The sequence below is a fragment of the Syngnathus acus genome, chromosome 21 (assembly GCF_901709675.1).
Source record: "Syngnathus acus chromosome 21, fSynAcu1.2, whole genome shotgun sequence".
NCBI lineage: Eukaryota > Metazoa > Chordata > Actinopteri > Syngnathiformes > Syngnathidae > Syngnathus > Syngnathus acus.
In genome coordinates, this window is record NC_051105.1 from 7929869 (window position 1) to 7950415 (window position 20547).

Sequence of the window (20547 nt, forward strand, 5' to 3'; positions counted from 1 at the left end):
TAAGGTGTTTGAAAATAAAATAAAATAAAGTGTTGAAAAAAAAATTACAAAAGGTATCGTACAAATATTGACTCCACATCGCGGATTTCCACCTATCGCGGGGGATCTTCGAACCAATTATCAGCAAGAAACGAGGGATCACTGTAGTCCGACGGTTGTGAACGCATCACCCTCCGCCCCTTTTGCTGAGCAAGCTCGCAGTACTTCCGCTCAGCTCGACCAATCGCGTCGCGCGCTGTTTGAAGCATTGTCCCAGTGCACTCAAACACACACACGCACTCGCACACGGGACGTGAGGCGCTGCTGTTGGTCACAGCGCGAGTCGTCAAGCTCGACCCAGGTGACCGCCCTCGTCAAACACCACAACCGTTTCCCCTTCACAGTCACCGCAACGAACGTCACTACAGGTGGGTGTCCCATGACTCGCTGCATAGGAAGGGAAAATAGGATATTCGGCGCTGACTTGAAGCGTTACCATCATGGTTGTATGCGTTAGAAGGGTACCTGAGGCGATTTTAGTACGTGGCGTGTAAGTGTTAAAAGCCGGTTGGAGCGTTGGGACAGAACTGACGATGTGTGGCAGTCGGTCTCCGGCCTGGTCCTGACCGAGGACGGAGGACGTTCGTACGGGTGAAGCTAAAGAGCCGAGCTAAGGTTTGCTAGCTGCGGCGGGGATCACGAGATTTCGTGGCGCTCAACTGACTTGAAAGTACGGATGGACACAAGAAGAAAATAAAAAGCGCTTTAATGTAATATAACGACAGTAACTCCAGGCGGTGTTGTTCCGCGTACGTAACGTAAACGTGCTTTTTTTGTGCCACCGTGGCACTAGATAGGGGACACTAGATTAGGTACACCTGCTCGATGTCAAGCAGCCTTTATAAACGTAATAAAACCCAAAGATAATCTGGTAAAAACGTTTTTAATCAGTGTTGTATGTTCTACTGTTAACACAGCCTGCATATTAAAGCATGCAAGTGTACCCAATGTTATGGTTGTGACTGCCATGTTCGTAAATGTGAAGAGTCTTACGAGAGAGCCAGTGTTTTTAAAAAGTAGGAATTTCAACAGAAAATTGTGATTTTTAAAGTAATAACTTCAAAAACATTGTGATCCAGCAAGGAAAAACTATAATGTATTAATTGTAATGATATGAGGAAAAAGTGTAATTTCACTCAAAAAAAACGGGATGATCGTCAATTGAGGACAAATGCGTGCTTGCATTAAGATGAAGACTGCTGCCTTGTTTTAATTTTTTAACAATACTTGCTTTTTCTTTTTAATTTTCAATGTCCCAATTATTCCCCCTTGTAAATGCCAGTGCCATCCATGTAGGCTACGAATGAGCTGACTTTTCATTTGCTTTAATCTTTGCTATTTATTTTTGTGTGATTGGGTTGTAAACCTTTAGATAAATAAATGAGGCATTATGATGAGTTCCCTTGGAGAAGTAATTGTTGTATTAATCCGTAGTGAAGCTGATCCAAAGCTACTCTGCTGTGGATGGTCACTTGTTAAAGACGTTCTGGTTTGCATTCACCACATTTCACCTGTGTGGTTGTTTTAAAACAGGATCATGAATGATTAGTATTTGACCGGTTGCATAATAATGGATTTTAATAATTCCACTCATCTTTGCACAGGCGCGTTCCTCAAATCATAGCATCGCTGGCAAAAATGCAGAACTGATGCCATGCCATCTGCTGCTTATCCTCAATTATCATCATCATCCCCTCCTCCCTTACTCCTTCCTTTCTCTTGTCTCTGTGGCTGTGTGTTTTGGGACTATCACTAGGACAGCAGGCTATTTTAGAGCAGAAACTCCCAATTACCCGTTTAATCTCTCCCTGCATCCTTTCCCGTTCAGTGTCGAATGGCACCTGTGCTTAGCAGGCTTTTGGAAATGAATTGTGAGGCTGTTTATGGCGAGGTTTCAAAAATAAATCTTCCCTTTGTTGATAGCGCGAGAAGCCCGACGAAAGCTCTTCACATTAAACGTACACGCCGCATAAAACAAGATCAGTGCAACTTAGTGGTTCTTGTTGAGATTGCAGTAAAAAGTAAAAGCCTCTTTTACAAAAGACATCCTGCAAAATTGCTGCAGCCGAGTCTTCATTTATCCAACTTTTACGGATGTCGTTCCAGATCCACACGCAATAGGTGAAAATCCACCAAATAGAGATGTCAATTTTGATACCTAGTAGAATAAAACTCCCGCATTTGATTAATTGGCCAATGCATAAAACAAACCTAAGGAATAAAATAAATTTGCAAATATAATAATAAAGAAACCTCTACCTCAGAATGTGTTTTATACCCAAATTTAGCTGGGATCGATTGATACACCTGCACCGGAAGAACATTTATTGAAAATGAATGCCAGGATAGTTGAGACCGAACGGAGTACAACTGTGTGTCTGTCACACAGGTGTGATTGAAGCCATTTAACAGAAACAATGTTCGTGCAGCTCCAGCGCGCGTCGGCGCCCTCCCTTTTAGGCGACGCGTTCACCCAAAGGATCAAAGCTGTAATTAGCCAGACATGGATTAGCTGCGGGAACTGTTTTCCACTGCGCTTGCTCGCCCCCATGGACTCAGAGGATCACACAGGCTTCAAGCCCACTGACGTTCCCCCCGCTGGAGGAAAATCAAGTGGGATATATATATATATTTTTTTTTTTTGCGCTTCCTGAGAGCTTTCAGATAAGAGCCAAGACTTCATACCTGCAAAGTACATTTTCCTTTGAATGTGTCACAATTTGCATAAGTCTCTTTTTCTTCCCTCTGCTTCTAAAATGTGGTCTTGGTGCCATAGTGGAATTTTAGGCGGCTTTCGTGCACAGGCTTGACATTCGGCTGGATGTGAGTCACTGCTTTGCCATGTATCCTTGTCTATCTGGGTGCTGGCTGCCACTGCAATCTGCACAACAGCGAGCCATTCTTTGATTATCTTTCTGTCGGGGAGGCCCAGCACTGAACCATAAAATAGTCTGGCTTGAACAACAAAGTGCATAATTGATCGATATTTGGAAATACATCAACGGGGAGTGTTCGGAAAGCACATACCTGAGGCCAAGAGCAAACTGTTCATGGATGGATAAAAACAGCTGGATTTTGATGCTTGAAAATCCATGTTGGGATTTCAAAACTTAACAAAAAAGGAACATTTCAGTTCCAGGCTTAGACCATCACCAGCACAAAGATGTTAAAATTTTTCAAAAGTAATTATGATTAAGGGCTTATAAGAATTTTTCTTTTTTTAATGTAGTTTTGCAAAATTAAGTTAGAAAACAACACAAGCTTCTTAGAAAAGGCAGCATGTCACATAATGAGACCGATGAGCCTACGCCTTCCCAGAAAAAAAATGTTTTTGAGAGACAAGATCAACAGTCCCACTTAAAGTACGGATTTATTGCCAGCAGTCTTTGCACGCACCTAATATGTTGTGACTTGCAAATGAAGACATCAAAACCGCTTTGGTGCATGGGGAGATTGAGCATTAAAAGACAATGGTGAGAAGCTTAAAACAAATAAATAACCCCAAGATGGCGAGCAGCTTGTTGAGGACAAACTGGCAATGGGCTCCCATTCGTTACAACAGCTGTATTAAATGTTATGGCGTGTTGTGTATTTAATTTAGTTTGACTTATTTTTATGCTCATCTGTCAAAATATGGCGCTACTCGAAACGTGTCAACCGCTGTCGTCGAAAATGTTCTATTCACCATTCTCACAATTTCTGTCTCTGATCAGCCATGTTAAAGTTGCTCTTTCTTTGCGAATAAGTATCATCGTAAAGCCAACGAAGACGCAAAACGCACCCACAATTGGTCATTTGAGGCGCGGGTGGTCAGTGTTAGATAACATCAACCAGGCATCATCCTCTTCACTCCGCGCTCGGTCACGACTCCCTGTCGGTCCAAAGTTGAGCGCTGGCCAAAAGCCCGGGTGATCCATGGCGCCTTTGAATTAGCGCCAGCTATTTGATGTTGAGATGGGATTTGGAATACGTGGAAGGGAAGCGTAGGCGTGTACTCTGGTGAGCACGCCGCCTGTTAACAAACGTGCTCTGGAAGGCGACAGAGTATTAAAAGGATAATAACATCGGGAGTGGTCTCACTAATGCTTATTAGCTTGGCCACAGTTAGCCGCTTTGGGCATTTTGTCATTGTTACGCTAGCTAGCCGCAGTGCACTTTATGGAGCCAAAATGTAAATCTCATCATCAGCGTTTTAATGCCGAAGTCGTGATCTCGGAGTATTCATGCAGCCCTCCTCTCTCTCTCTCTCTCTCCCCCTCTCTCTCTCTCAGCTCTTCCTTCTGTGGTTTAAAGCGTTTGGTCTGCCCTGTGGTCGGCATGCTCAAGGTCAACCTTTTGTTGAAACTCGCTTAGCAGACGCTGACCTCCTCTCACTCGGAGGTAATATATTCCAAGATGGTTTTCCACTGTGCGTACGTACGTGTTTGCATTCCAAGTCTGAGGACGAGGCCGTATGTTTCCGGTGCTCATCTGCGCTCTCTCCACATGTTGTGGCTCGTCCTGTCTAATTGATGCAACTGTCTATGTGTGTGTGTGTGTGTGTGTGTGTGTAGCGTGTGTGTTGCAACATGGAGCCATCCCAGCACGTCTGGCCCTGCAGCTGCAGTTGCTAATTTTAGCTCTGGATGTGCGTACGCCTCAGTTCCCCTCGCCTGGCCCATGAGCGCCGAGAGAAGGATGATGCTGAGCGTAGACAATTCTTCCCTCTGTCTGTATCAAACGTCACAGTTTGTTTTTTTTGGTTTCTTTTTTCTTAAGCGCCATTCACTCTTGCTAAACATGCTCAGGATGTATTTAGCCCGCCCGAGTATGTCCATTTTTGTGTCCCGGAGGAGAATCAGTAACATATTGACTGTCTGACAATGACCTCTGTGACACAAACCTCAATGGCACGTCGTTTTGGACTTGTCCGTTTTCTTTTGCAGGTGAATGGGTCACTTTCAAAATAAAGATGAAGCATTCCACACTGCTGAATTTGTTATTAATTAAGCTTTTTCTGTCCCTGAGGAGACATCCCATTCCGCCGCTGCCGCCGAGCGGCTAGTTCTCGTATTAATAGAGGGCAGGGATTACACCCGTCAGTTTCTCCAGGGTCACGTATGAGGAGGTAATCCTCTTACCTATGGAAAATGTTTGGATGAGCTGTTCGGGTGTAGGTGTTCCTCGGAGACCTCCTGGAAATAAACATGCGCCCAGAAAGGATGAGAGATTCCTAGGTTAGTGTTGAGTTGCAGGATGTGATGAACCCATTTGGTTGGATATTGACTTGAAGGAAAGAAGTGGCACAAACTAGCACAGAACCTGCTCAATAATTCATGGTTGGTTGAGCTAAAATGACCTTGGGTTAGGGTCATGTCGGACTGTTGAAACTTGGCACCGCTCATTTGGGCTTGTAACATATTTCCGTGCAATTCAGTTTGACTTTTATTTAGCAGACACTAATTGAGTGTCGTCGGCCAAATAGTTGCCATCAAGAACATGCTGGAAATAGGTCACTTAAATTGTATGGATAAATCTTAATGGACTGAACTTAATTGGCCACTTAGACCTGCTCGCAAAGTTTTTAGTGAGTCATTTATTGTGTTTACAACGCTGAGATAAGACTGGCACTATTGTGGATTCCTAATTGCATAAATAGTCAAGACAGTTGTTCTAAATGGAAAGCCTTGCCCTAGCCAGACTACAAATTCAATAATGGATGAATACATTGTGTATTTGAAGTCCATTATTTGGCTTTGTTCCAACGAAGGGAACTATTTATCATTCTATTGTAATATGGGTTGGCGGTGCTGTAAACAGGATGGGTCGCTGCTTTGCTAGTCCTTTGCAAACACAATGAGCTAATCTTGTATATTGAAGGAATGGCACATGTAGGGAAGTTAGTTTGCTTATTGTCGTTTGTGCGACCCAGTTATGTGACGACGTATTGTGTCGAAATTTGTGACAGCTCATTGGCGAGTTAAATACTGTGTTGGGGAAAATGGCTTCCCAGGGTGGGTGAAAAATGTTGTGAGCGCAACAGAAAGCCAAATGTCCTCGGCGCAGTGAGAACTTTTTGAATAATTTATTCACACAGATGATTTGGATATACTCGAGCCACTTTGTGAGGAACTAAAACAGTTAAATTGCACTCTAATGAACCCGTCCACAATTCGAGGCACCTCCCAAAATGTCTTATTTAGTGTTTCAAATAATGACTGTCACAGTCTGTTCCCTCAGACCTTTGAATTAAAATTCTTTGACAGCTCGTGCTGTCTCTTCTTTTATTTTGTCAGACGCCCAATAAGTGAACAACAATGGTCCTAGAGAAAAACTTCAAATTTATTAATAAAGTACTTTATTTTCAGTCATTCGACGACTTTTCCTTCTGCTGTCCTCGCCAGCTTTGTGTATGTCGTTTCAATTTTCAAACACCGGGATACCACTATTTGTGTTAATTGTCGATTATGTCTCCTCTCGTCTCAGGTGACGCTCAAAGATGCGCGACTTAGTCGAAAACCATTCGACTCTCCCTGTGGAGATCTGAGTTGTCCCTCACCGAGGTAAGAAAATAAAGACAAAGTACGTAACACTAGTATATAAATAACAAAATTGATGCAATAGATGCTTGCATAAGCAAAACAGAGTCCATATGGTTTTATTTGATGCATCTTAATGATCCCAGTTGTGCGTGCATGTTTGATTTGCATATGTCACAAAAATGGAAGTTGCCAAGCCGAAAGCTGCCCACGTAAATTTTATCATCAGGGGATGGCGCAAATGGAGGGTTGTTATTCGTTGATGCATGGTGACAGGTGAGGTCAGCATAGTAGCTAGCGCATTATGTAACCGTGTGGCCAGTGCCATGCAGTGAGTCACTAGCTCCTCTCTTATTATTATTTTGTGGTGTCATTTGAGGGCACAAAGAAGTTTAGTAATATGCCACGCTTGAATAGAATTGAATTTACATACAAACGTAGGTGTCATTAACAAGGTCAACTGAGGGTTGCTTTTTTTTCCCCACCAGGCAGCTGAGGAAGATGCTGGGTTCAGAGCGCGGAGTTGTGGAAGAATGGCTCTCCGAATTCAAGGTAATGCAGTGTCATTTGTGACCCCTATTAATTAAGGAGGAGGTCTTTGGATTTTTTGAAAAATTAATTGAACACACACTGTAATTTACATCCAGTTTAAAACTTAAGTGTGCGTAAGAAAGGGTTAGGCAGCTAGTGTTTGTGTCGGAAAATGTGAAGAAATGCTCAATGGAAGGCATTGTGCGAGCACTGAAGAGCACAACCCTTGACAACACAAAAAAGGAAGCACCCCGAGGTTCAAGCTGCTTCTTCTAATTCGATGTCAAGAAGTCCTTTTCTCGAGGAGATCCGTTTTCCTCACCTTGGGCAATTATGAGAACCTGTCAGATTTTTTTTTTTTTCTTTTCAGGTGTCTCTGACAGATTTTTCACATTGCCGTTAATGAGAGGCACTTTTTCCACTGACGTTATTTGGCCCCGTCTCACAAGTGGAAAAGAATTTGAATTATTTAAGCAATTTGATTTCAGGGACCACTACAGCTTTTATTTAATGTTACTTCATATGCATGAAAATGATGAAATGCTGCTTCGTTCTTGTGTCATGGAGCCAGCCAATACTTTGAAAAATTGCAAAAGTGTCGTCACTCTGTCGAACTAACCATTTTTTGTTTTTTTTTCCTACTTTTACCCAGTCCTTACCAGAAACCCAGCTCTCAAGTTATGCCGGCAGCCTGCATTTGAAGAAATCCTTAGTACCAGCGCTGTACAGGGTCATCCAAGATCCTGGAAATGAGGTGACATACAAGATAAAACACACCCACATTCAGGCTGAATCAGAGGGAAAATAAAAGTTCCAAAAGGTCACCTTCTACAATTTGTTTTGTGACGTGAAGACAATCCTGGAGGCTAGCAACGCTCAGTGATATGGAACTCTAATTTGACACGAGTGATTCAGTGGGAAAATCTCATTATCTTGGCAGCCTTTTTCCTCGCTTCTCCTTCACGGTCAAATTTGATATCAACCAACCGCAGACTTAAATTAATTACCAATCTCAATTCTTTGCCTGTGCAATCCCATTTGGAAGAAGGTGTGCATGAAAGAAATGGATCGGTGTCAATAACCTGTTGGGCCAAAGTTTTGCGCGTGTACACAAGAGCGGTCTTTAGACTCTCGTCGAGTTAATCAGCACTAAAAGGTCCAAACAGGGGCGCGCTGGCTGCCTTTTTCCAGACCATCCTGCCTGACTCACGATGTTGATTTACCGCCTTACTTCCCTGCGTCTCCCATTATTGACTTGACTTTGCCCCCAAGCCTCTTTCGGTTATGTGAAGAGGTTTGGCATTCATGTTAGAAAGCTACGATGTGCAGACGGGTGATGGGGGGAGGGCGGGGGCAACTAGTGTGCGTTGAACCTCGTCAGTTCAACGCATTAGCCACAGGCACACGTTGGTATGTTCTTACGCATGTCCCCTTTTGATCCATCCAGTTATTGGAGCCCGTGTGCCACCAGCTGTTCGAGCTCTACCGCAGCTCTGAGAACCGCCTGCGGCGTTTCACCATGCAGTTTCTGCCCGAGCTGGTGTGGGTGTATCTTCGAGTCACGGCCAGCAGAGATCGGCAGAGCAATGGCTGCATTGAGGCCCTCCTCCTCGGCATCTACAACCTGGTGGGTGTCGTGTTGCTCTAGCAGTGGATTAGCAAGCCTGCTTTCCACAGGTGTCCATATATTGGAAGAACATTTTATTATCGTGCCTGTCACTTTCATTTGAATTGCTGGCTTTAACAAAGATACATTTGTACCCAATAGATTAAAAATGTAAATAGATAATAAGCCGCTAGTGCACTGCGGCTTAGAGGCATGCAAAGTAGCAACTGAAACGTGCAGAAAGAAGAGGTCTTTTTAAATATAGCAGGATATAGAATAACCAGGATACAGTAAAGCATCTCGCAATATTGCTTTTGCTAGAATATAAATAAAAATTTCGCGGTACAAGCGTTTGGGAGCATTTGGGTCAGGTGATACACGAGGCCTTGTCTCGCATTATTGATGAGGAATCCACACGTTACGCTTTTAGGGCTGACGCTGTATGTGGAATATATCTCAACATTTTTATTTTTTTTTCTCAATTCAAATGGATAGAAGGCGAATAGATAGTGATTTAATGTGGATAATTCCAAATGGCATAATAGCAAATCAGTAAGTGCACTGTTTGCACGACCTGAAAGAAAAGCAACAGGAAAAAACCAACAGCTAATGGGACGTGGCTTTAAAAGCTCATCTTGAATATGTGCGAAGAGCGAGAGACATGTCAATAGATGGCACACCATTTCAGCCGATGCCGCTGAAAGTATATTCATGCATAATTTATTCTTCTCATTCTACACACGAGCAGCACGCCTCGCACGCTCTTCATTCTTGGGCTGTGATAAACAGCTTGCTGCTTAGCAGTGCCACACACGAGCGCATATCGAGGCGGCCGGACTAAGTGTGTCACGAGGAATGAATGATGCATTTGAACCTGTTTGCCATCACAGTCCATTAAAATATAGATCATGAATCCCTCTGAGGAATCGGCGGTGGTTTTAATAAAACGACTGACATTTCTCAGCCCCTCATTAGGGAATTGATTTGAATGATTTTTCTGCTCGCTCCAGAATCTCATCACCTGTTTTACTGTGGAAAGTAAAATGAATCCATTTTGCCTTGTCGCTTACCATTTGATTAGCTTAGCTTGCTTGTTGCATTCTCAAGACAAGAGATTTCACCTCTCCTGGTTTCCTCTTCACGCTTTGAAAAGCGCAGATTTGACGATGCAATCGTAATGATGTTCTTATCGGTCTTCACATGCCGAGAGAGCAGAAAGACGGCGAGCCGCTTTGTTGAGAACTCGTGTGAGGAAGCGCTCGTCTTCCTCTTTAGCTGGTTTACAAGGGAAGGACGAAGAGCAAACATATGTGCGAGCCAACTGTAATTATTGTGATTGACGTGTCTTGGGAAGTTACAGTGTAAACATTGCTGCTCATTCTCGGGGACCAGGAGAAATGCTCCATCGCTTTCACGACATGGCTTCTCTGTCGTTTTTTCTGCTCACCAGGAGATTGTGGACAAAGACGGCAACAGCAAGCTCCTTTCCTTCACCATCCCCTCGTTATCCAAACCGTCGATTTATCATGAGGTGAGAATTACTGAGCGCGTATTTACAGAAGCAGGTCAGCTTTGGCGAAGATTCCCTCTTCCTTTTCTTGTCCCCCGCTGGGCTGCGCTCGCACTGTTCTCCAAACATTTGAGCTTCATTGCCTCTGTGTGCTTCCACTTCATTCATTATCATAAGTAGTGAGTGGAGTAATTGTTCAAATTCTTTCCATTCAGAGTGTATTTGTGTTTTGTGTAGCCTTCAAGCTTGGGTTCCATGGCCTTGACAGAGGGGGCTCTGTGTCAACACGACCTGATCCGAGTGGTGTATAGCGGCCTCCACCCTCAGAGAGAGACCTTCACGGCTCAAAACAGGTACGAGAGAATCGGCAGACTTCATCAAGACCAGGGTTTCCTTTGAGCACTCCGTGTGTCGGACTGAAATATTGGTTATGACAAGAAACTGGAAAACCCCACAAGGGTTGACGCTTCGCTGCGATGATACACGGCCGGTCGTTTACCTCCGCTGCGCCCGGTCGATTACGGCGCTTACTTTGGAGGTCTTGAGGAGCTCGATGCGGACGTGCAGGTGGAAAAACGCAGATTATTTTCGAGTGTAAAACGCTTCGCTAATGGTTAAGGTGGCAGAATATAAAAACCTGCCTCGGTTGTGCTGGAATTATTATTGCCATGTGTTTGTGACGCTCGTTTGCAGATTTGAGGTGCTGTGTTTCCTCATGCTGTGCTACAACTCCGCCGTGGTCTACATGCCCCTGTCCTCCTATCAGTCAGTCTGCAGAATGAGCTCCCGGTGAGGATTGCACGCACCCACACAGCATACATCTGCGACTTTGACTTCAATCTGTATGACTCTTCATTTCTTTGACATTTGGCGACCGCACCGATGGGAAACACATTTTCAACGCAATTGCGCTTTTTCATTTTTCCAGCCGTGTTTTGCAGTCAGAATCGATATGTGATTCACAAGATGAGCCGGTAACGCCGCGAGGATTTGGCCAGTAATGGCGCCACTGCACTAGTATTTCCGAATGACTAAAAGAGTGGCGAGCAGGCAGGCAAACAACGCCTGGAGCGAGCGCACTTTAGACAGACAGACTGCAAGGCTTGACTGTGGAGATTGCACGGCGCCGGAACAATGCTCAGCCCTCGAGTTAAGCCTCGTGTGTGTGTGTGTGTCATCCTCAGGTTGTGTGTGTGCGGTTTCCCGCGGCAACAGCAGAAACTCTGGAGGGAGCCTCCCAACCGTGTGCTCTTGGACCCGGAGTTCATGGTGCAAATGCTGACTGCTGTTTATCATGCCATGTAAGTGTCTCAGCCGATCGGCGTCGCCGCCCGGCGGCCACTTCATTCGGTACACTTGCGCAATCGATTCCAAGAACTCAAGCCACAATTCCCCCTTTGAGAATAATGGTCAGTTTTTATTGACGTGCCAGCAGAGGTGGATTATACTGGGAGGAGCTTTTTAAATAGCTTTTTAAATTCTGTATATAATCCATTTGTTGTTTTGTGATTGTACTTAACCAGTGCAGACAGACTGCATTCCAATGTTGCAAACTCTCACGGTGCCAAGGACAGACACTCCTCTCAGTGCAGGCTGATTACATCGGCAGCGAGCCAGGGGAGCAGGTGATTTCAACCCTCATGAGAGTGACCAACCGACCGACGCAAAGCTGATTACGGCCTCCCCAATGATATTTCGTCCTTAGCGAGCGGGGCTCCCCTGATCTCGCAGCGACTCAAATCACCGCCGCTTTGGGTGACGCGCTAAAGACAAGTGTGACCAATCTACTGTCGGCTTAATTTTTCTCCTGAAGAGGCGCAGCAGCAATCAGGAGATTGGTCGGACAAAGACTACATGAGCATTAAGAGAGCTGAAATAAGTCCCCCTTTATTTTGTTATTTATTTTTTGACTAATCCTGGGCGCTTCATTTGCATGCCGTGCTTTCACAGGCATCCTTGGCTCAAAACGGCTGAAGACGACACCGGGATTTAGGTTAATATGCTCCCCAATAATTTTAGTGCCACATACTGTCAAGAGAAGATGGTGGTGACTCTCACTCTGTCACGCTTAGAAAAACCAAGGAACTGGGTTCATGTTATCTTTGCTAATATTTGATGTTGTTATGTTTGCGTACGTAGATACAACGGAGAGTGGGAGATGGGTCGGGAAGCTTTGGAGGACATTTTGTACAGATCCCAGCTGGAGCTTTACTCCCAGCCTCTTCTGGTAAGTGACAGTTTTAAACAGTCGTGTGGAACCCTTCAGCCTTCTTCATTTGGGAGCCACGTTGATGTTCCCTCTGTGTCGTCAACCCCCAGCTGGGCAACGCCATGAAGAACTCGCTGCCAGACAGCGCCCCAAACGAACCTCAGGGCCGCAAAGTTCTGCAGGTGGAAGTCACACCCACCGTAAGGCGCATCTCCATCTCGGCCATCACCACCGCCTCCATCCGACGCCACCGCTGGAAGAGAGAGGGTAAGGTTGCGGGAAGAGACAGCACGCTATCATTTATATAACCCCCCCCCCCCCCCCCTCATCTTTTTATCACTGTATGAAAGTCATGCAAATATTTACATGATGTTTCTCAATGTGTGAAAGGCCACAAGAAGCAGCTTTTAGGTGAGAAAATGATTGATTCATGTTTTGTTTTGATCTTCTGAGCAGTGAGAAAAGAATCCTGTCACACCATTGGTGCAAAATGGTGTCTCCTGTCACTTTGTGTAGTTGTCATCATGTAGTTTGTCTCACTGCTTCTTCTGCAAGAAAGTCATGACAAAATGGTGCTTGCAAATTCCTCCGCCTTAATCTTCATAGAAGGCCAGTCGCTTTTAGGATTGTGGTTTTTATTGTTGGAAATTCCAGTAAATTGATGAGACAAAAGGTGGCCCAAGACGCGCTGCCATTAAAGAAGCACGTTTCCCCGTCTGTGTTGTTGACTCCCAGATTGTTTTGACTTCTCGAGCGACGCAGAGCCTAGCGTCGCCGTCGCGCGACCTAATCCCGCCCGACACCCATCGGCCAATGAGCAGAGAGGAGGGGGCCCTCACGGCCACCATCACAGCAGCAGCGTCATTCCCCCCATCACTCTCGAGGGTAGGGCAAAGGGGGCGGACACCCTGGGCAGCAACCCCCCCTCTCTCCTCCCCTACAGCTTTGCGGGGTTCCGCTTTACTGCCTCTGCATTCCCCTCGGGTAACCTTCAGCCCCGTTTTTACCAAGCGAGTACATTTTGGTTAACTTCAATACATGTTTTTAAAAAAAAAAAAAAAAAAGATTCAAAAGTCCAGCAGTGGTTTACGTGCTATGTTTTTGGAAACCCTCCGGCAGTGATTGTTTTTTAAAAAAAAAAAAATAAGCAATGCTGATATGGTGAAATGGCAGAAACAAATCCTGATAAACCTATTAACTGGCTGAATGTTTAAAAAAAAAAAAAAAAAGTCAGCACCCCCAAAATATTCATTTCATTTTGAAATTTGTGGAGGGGAAACAGCTTAACTGAAGCTTAGCGCTTGGTGGAAACGTGGTTTTAACTTGTCCACACACCCACCCTTAGCTAACATCCTGCTGCTCTTTGCCCGACAAGTGGAAGAGTTGCCAATTGGCTTGGAAGGAAGTGGCCTTGTTGCATGGCCCTGTCGAAACCTCTCGCTCTCCCTCCTTCCCTCCCTCGCGTACATTCTTACTTTGCCCCTTGTCACTCACTGAGTCATGGAGACAGTCTTTCTCATCCATATAAGTGGCTCTATTTTAGATGACCGGCAGAGCACCTGACGTCTTGTTTCCACGCTGCGGCTCAGTGCACCGCTTTTTCGCTCACACTTGGCCCCACGCTTTCACACGGGCGACTCGCCGTTCTGTTTGGCGTTGGTGATTGCCAGCGCAGTCCTCTGCCACGTCACGTCCCTCCCTCAGCTCAGTGAGTGGGAACGAGCCCTCTTGTCGTGCATGTCCATGCTTTAGCAAACTTTCCAGAGTTCCTAACGTCATATGTGACAAGGTCAAGTCAATGACTTTGTCGGTATTAACCAAAATGTCAAGCGGTGCTTTACAAATAATCGCTAGGGTCCACCATCTCGCCCATTTTGTCTTGTCTCCATTTCTCTCTGTGCTCTTTGGATGTTGAACCTATGACAGAAGGTACTGCTCAGATGTCTTTGCATGATTCTTTCCTTGAAAGTTCTTTCTGCAGCTCTTCCATTGGAGAGGACTGGGAAGAAGGATCTTGTCTGTGCTAACTCAATTGTACTCGTGTTTGCTAGTAACTGTGCCGGAATCTGTACGCTGCACCAAATGTGCCGAGGTTTGAGGCATTTAATAGTCTTGAGAGCAAATCAATTAAGGTGCTTTTGTGATAATTCCCTCCGTGCGACACAATTTGGCACTGTGAAAGAAATCGTTTTTATTTCTACGTACTCTCCTGTTAGGTGTCACTAATTTATGATGGAATGAAGTGCCAGTGCCCTCCAGCCACAACATTATGGCCACTCGCACAATGTAATGAGTACAAGCGCCGTATCAAATATTCTGCACACACACATGCAGACATAATGAATAATGATTAGTTTTGTCAGAGGTGTTCGCTGAACAATCTTCCGTATCGAGATTGTAATGCGTTGTGTGCTCTGAATATTTACGATTTATGTCACGAGTCTCACCTTGGGAGCTTCATCTTACAGTAGGATGACTTTCTACACCGAACCTATCTAATCCTAATTTTATGGATCTTTTGATCCCTGTGCCGGAACATGAAATTGGACGCATAAAATGTCTTTCAGAATCGATGCCGCTAATGTCAGATTGATTGATTGATCAAGGCATCCATCTTTCCTTTTGATCAATATTCATAGCCATCCTTGACATACTATTTCAAGCATCCCTGTATATGCGTGAGCCTCGTGCACTCGCCCAGTTGCCTCGGCTACTTGTCAGCACAAAGCGCCGCGCCATCAATCTCGTGAAGCGTTTGGAGTGGCTTTGGCACTCTCCGCAGATTAGCAGGCTGGATTCGGCCGGCCATGTGACCAAGCGGTGCCGCAGGAGGAAGAAATGGAGAGCATGCATCTTCCCCTGCCCTCATGTTCTTTGCATGTGAATACGGCCTTTTTTCCGCCCCGTCTGTTTAGCTTGCTTGTCCTAAGAGTGCATGATGGAGACCAACGGCTGTCTCTCTTGACCATGCTTTTTTTTTTTTTTTTTTAATCAACTGTCTTCATCCCCTCTAACCACAAAATGGGGATACTGAGTTGTTAACATGAATGCTGAGCCTGATATGAAATTATCATCAATGACCACACAATTGTTAATGTAATAATACAGTCCTGTGCAAAAGTCTTTGCCCCCTTCAAAATTTTTATTGGTCCGTTTCACAGCAGTTAAAAGTTGAAGACTCATTAATAGCCTTGTTATTCACGACAGAAAGAAAACATGAAAAGTGGATACATAATTTAAGTGCATAAGAAGTGCACTTTAGCCGACATGCCTGTGTGGTCATCATAGCTAAAAACAACAACTCTGACTGTGGCCTAAGACTTAAGCACACCACTGTGTAACTCTTGGCTCAAGGTCAGTATGTTCTGTTTGTTGCACAGCTAATGCAGCTCCTGAGCTCCACTTTAAACCATGTAATGTTGTATTTTGTTCTGATGTTAAGCAACGCTTTAACAACTCAAATGTGATCAAACTAGAAGCAGACGGCATGAGCGGCGGCGAGGATTCCTTCAACGCCAACGACCCAGACGAGGGTTTCTCTTCCGGGGCATCCAACAGCAGCCAGCCCTGCGGCACCAGAGCGGGCGGTGGTCCGAGGCCCGGCAGCCAGAGCAGCGGCGGCAGCAGCATCAAGAAAGCCATCACGGCCCGATTGTCCCGGGACAAGGAGCGAGACAAGCCCGAGGCAGCGAAGCATGCCGACGCGTCGGCGGCGGAGGTCAAGCGGCAGCACCAGAGGAAGCAGTCGCCCCCGGCCAGCATCCGACTCGACGCCATCCAGCTGAGTCCCATCAAGAAGCACCTGAGCTTCCCCTCCGGACCGCCTCTGGTACGGACTGGCAGCACCTCCTCCAGCAAGTCTTTTGACTGCATGGCCTTCAGCTTAAACGGCGGCAGACAGGAACGGGAGGGCGGTGGCGGAGACTCGGCCGAGGACAGCGGGCGTCCCGCCGGCGGCGCCCACCGCCATTCCACAGTCAGCCTGCAGGAGGGTCAAACGATCAGGCCGGACGACCCTCTCGTGTCCCCTGGGACTCCCCTCACCAAGCAGTCCCGATCCCCCAGCTTCAACATGCAGATCATATCACAGGTTTGACATGTACAGTGGATATACCAAATGTCTACACACCCCTGTTTAAATGCAAGATCATGTTGAAACCACGATAAATCATTTCGAGTGACCTCTAACGCTTACAACTCAATTGAAATTATTCTTGCTGAGACAGGGTTAAAAAATTTTTATATTTAATTGAGTTGTATAGACCACATAAATCACAAGTGTCAAACTCAAAACCCGGGGGCCAGATACGGCCCGCCACATCATTTTAGGTGGCCCGCGAAGACAAATTGTACATCGACTTCATGTGTCAATCCTCAAATTACAAATTGTCTTCACTTTTAAAAATAGAGATATTGCGAGCATTTTTTATTACCATTCATTTTTTTAAATATTCAAATGGTTTGATTTAAAAACTAGTAATTCATCAGTTTGTTGCGCAGCCTATGCTGTATAAAATCTAAGTTTTGACAGTTATAATGGCCCTCAGAAGGAAACCATTAATGGTGTGAAATGTTCCAAAATGATTTAGCTGGGTCTCATTATTTTAATCATAAAAATCTAGGATTTGAACAGGTGTGTGTCGACTTTTTATATCCGCTGCATGTGGATGTATGTGTGTGTCTGTAAATCTTCAACTGTGGAAAAGAGGTAATTCCTCAGGCTCCTAAAAGGGAAACGGCAAGATTCTCGGCTTCATGCAGTGGTTCCTTGACATTTCATCTTTAGTTTGAGTCGACATTCACTCAGCAATACTCCCCCGCGGAAAGGCGTCTTTGCTCTTTGTCCTCCTCATCCCTCCCGTCATTCCCGGGTACACGTGCAATCGCGCTCACTTGCTAAATCTTGCCCGATAATTGCTGTTTTTTTTAATCAGGAATATAGATGTGTATATATATATGGTGGTTTGAGGAGATTTCAGTTATTTTTTTAAGTGGCAATCCAAAGAAAGAAGGTCGGATGTTCAAGTTAACACATGTCGGTTATTTTTAATGTTAAATGGTATACAGAGTTCAATCTGTGTTGGTGTGCTGTCAAACCAAACTGGAACTCATTAAGGAGTGCCGACCTGGGACTTGAGGAAATCACTACTGCAGTCATTATTACCAAATGTAATAATATACAAATATATAGAGAGAGAAATATACATGTACTCTGTGTAAAGCATTGTAGACAGGATAATCAAATGATTGGTTCCCGGAGCATTAGCTCGTCATGCTGGCCTTTGTCTGACCTCTAGTGGCGAGTGGCTGTCATAGCGTTCTATTGAGTTAATGCAGTTGTCGTGGAACATGTTAGTCTACCTCATCACGTGTTTTCACCAAGAGCCCATTAGGTTGGGACATTGGTCGCTTGAATTAGCCCATCCTATTTCTTCATATACAAAATGGCTGTCATCCATTTGGGGTCATTCCAAACAATTGGATCCATTCAACTGCTCTTTTAAGATGTCTTACTTTTTTTTATGTTTTCTTTTGTAAGTGCAATTGTTTGGACTCCTCACACTGTCCGCTCGCCTTAAGTTACGTCAAATCCCCTCCTGAGCCGCATGCTCGTCGTACCCCAGTGTCACCCCACCATCCTTTCGTCACCACACGTGCCAACGCGCATCCTGTCCTTAAACAACTTATTTGCTTGCCTGTCTTAAGTTGAACACGGTTTTGATTTTTTGTTTCGTTTTAAATTCATAGGTGATGGTAACTACTGTACATAACTGCACTTTTTTGGGGATGGGAGGGTATTGTCGTCATGGTGTCTTTGAAGCGAGGTTACATGGTGATTGTACATACTCGTTGGCTGTATATGACCCGAGATGACATAGGGACCGGCTGGAGGGTTGGTGATTGTTTCTCTTTGTCCGTTGTCGTAAAATATGCATGTGGTCTTGCAGGTGAAGTGATCACCCGCCATCACCTAACGTGCGTTTCATACTGACCACCCACGCCCAAGTCATCAGTGGAACCTTGAAAGTGCGGCTCCATATGTTCCAAGGCACTTTTTGATTTGTAGCTTGTCATACAACCAAAAATGACAAGATAACTGCTTACCTTTTGCCTTTTGTGTTTTGGATGGCATAATTATTGAAAGGTTCTGGATCTTAACCCAGCCTGTCAAGTTTAATTGTTTACTTGATGGGTCAGCAGGCACTACAGAGACAATTATTTGTTTGCAAACGATTCCAAGTTTTCTAATTCTTTTTTAGACCTCCCCCCCAACACACACACACAAACTGAACATCAGGTAGGTTTTTTTTGTTGTTGTTGTACGGCTTTGAAGGTTCACAAACAAATTTGACCCTCGGGAAAACAATGACAATTTATTTATTTTATTTTTTTTAAGGGAAAATTTAAACACCCTTTTATGCTGGTCCACGTGTATAACTTTGGAGGTTTCTCTTGTCTGGTCCAAATGATTTCAAAGTTTATTTTCAGCTCTGCATGTCTGACAAACTTAAGTTTTCAATCATTGTGATGCACTTTAATCCATCCACCTTTACTGGAAAAATATAAAAGATGATTATATAGTATATGATATATGTATATGTCGATGTGTATACGCTTAGTGCAGGGTTTTTAGTCTCTTCTAAAGATGTATTTTTCTGTAATGTCGCATCCGCCACACAGTGCTGTTTGTGTTCTCAACCGTTTAAAACTAATGGGTTGTTGTTTTTTTGTCTTTTTTTGAAATGCCAAAAGGTTAAGTCCCAGAGTGTCTCAGGAGTTTATTTTAACAAGAAAACAAAAGACTCTATTGAACACTTGGCAGCACCAAATTTTCTGTTCTCGTCGTCTGAATAGAATTCTATGCAACATGGAATCCCCTCATCTCCTCCTCATGCTCGATTTGGTGAATCCAAACGGCGGCAAACGCTCTCCTCCAAAGTGCTGTGCGACCATCTCGACATCCGTCACGTGAGGAGAGGAGAGAAGGCTTGGATGAAAAAGATGCAAGTGTGACAAACACTGTACTGTTGAGACAATATACGTGGAGAGACTTATTTTCAATCGTGTAAATACAAAGTGTACAAAATGGAGAGTAAGTCTGAAATGTAGAGATACGGAGCTGTATATTGAATAAATATCGTGATGTAAGAAAGTTTGAAATGGCTCCATGTTTTGTTTGTTTTGGACGTAGGTGGTGCATTCAAATAAATTAGTAAGTAAGTAAATCTTGTGAACATACATGATAAACATACATGATAAATAATGTCACTTTCATTCCTGCTAACCAGTAGCATAGTTAGCACAATGGAATAGCACAAGGTAATTTTAACAGTTTATTATAATTCATTTTGTTCAAGTTTCAACTAAATCTCTGCTTGTATACTCAGCGGGCGTTGCTTGGCAACAGATGCTGAGATACCTGGAGATGAAAATGAAACATTGCTCCTGTTTGCAGAAACTGGGTGAGTGTTGTAGTTTTCCAAGCTGAGTAAGGTGACTTCATGTTGGCTACTGTGATTATTCGGGGGGGGGAAAGGTAAGGCAAAAAAGGTCACGAAAGTTGCAATACAGCTCTTGTGTTGTGTGTCTTTATTTTATTATTGTCCAGGTGTGCCTAATGAAGCGGCTCTTCCCTAACTCAACTTACACAAAAGCTAATAAAAAAAGTTTTAATATGATGGAACGTCAACAAAAGAGGAAGAGATGTCGAATCAACAGAGTGGTTGAGCGTTTCAAAAAGGTGAGTGTCTGGCCACTTTGGTACCAAACTCACTTGTCTTTTTAAGGTGGCCACGCTCAATTTTTGGGGTTCAAAGACCTCAAATTGTAATGCCAATAGCCGCATAAGTATTGAAACAGCAACGATGAGTAGAGGTTGCGAAACTGAAATCAAATATAATAAAAACATTTAACGAGTTATTTTTATCTGTACAAAATTGCGTTATGGTTTCCAAGTGATGCTTCTTATTTATTTTTTTTCTTGTAATTAATCCGCCCCGAGTGATGTAATGTATTGATCCTACCCTGGTATCCGACTTCCAGTAAATGGAAGGTTTGGCAACCGTCTCGGCTCTAGCTGACATCACAGTATGAGAGCGATGAGACAGCACAAACAGGCTGGACTCGAGGAAGT

General features: G+C 44.3%; 1 protein-coding gene across 8 annotated transcripts; it reads left to right on the forward strand.

Moving 5' to 3' along the window:
- Positions 1–244: 244 nt before the first annotated feature.
- On the forward strand, positions 245–16757 carry LOC119139655 (protein FAM126B-like). Of its 8 annotated transcripts, XM_037280503.1 has the most exons (14): positions 246–407; positions 4311–4419; positions 6505–6581; positions 7046–7109; positions 7741–7842; positions 8536–8715; positions 10145–10225; positions 10442–10557; positions 10898–10993; positions 11389–11505; positions 12344–12431; positions 12524–12680; positions 13149–13298; positions 15890–16756. In XM_037280503.1, exons 4-14 carry the CDS (start codon positions 7059–7061, stop codon positions 16507–16509), a joined length of 1758 nt encoding a protein of 585 aa, XP_037136398.1. In that variant the 5' UTR covers positions 246–407; positions 4311–4419; positions 6505–6581; positions 7046–7058; the 3' UTR covers positions 16510–16756. The 8 variants fall into 8 exon arrangements, with proteins under 8 accessions (XP_037136399.1, XP_037136398.1, XP_037136397.1 ...); XM_037280504.1 differs by lacking the exon at positions 4311–4419 and having other exon boundaries at positions 245–407; positions 15893–16756; XM_037280502.1 differs by lacking the exon at positions 4311–4419.
- Positions 16758–20547: the final 3790 nt, after the last annotated feature.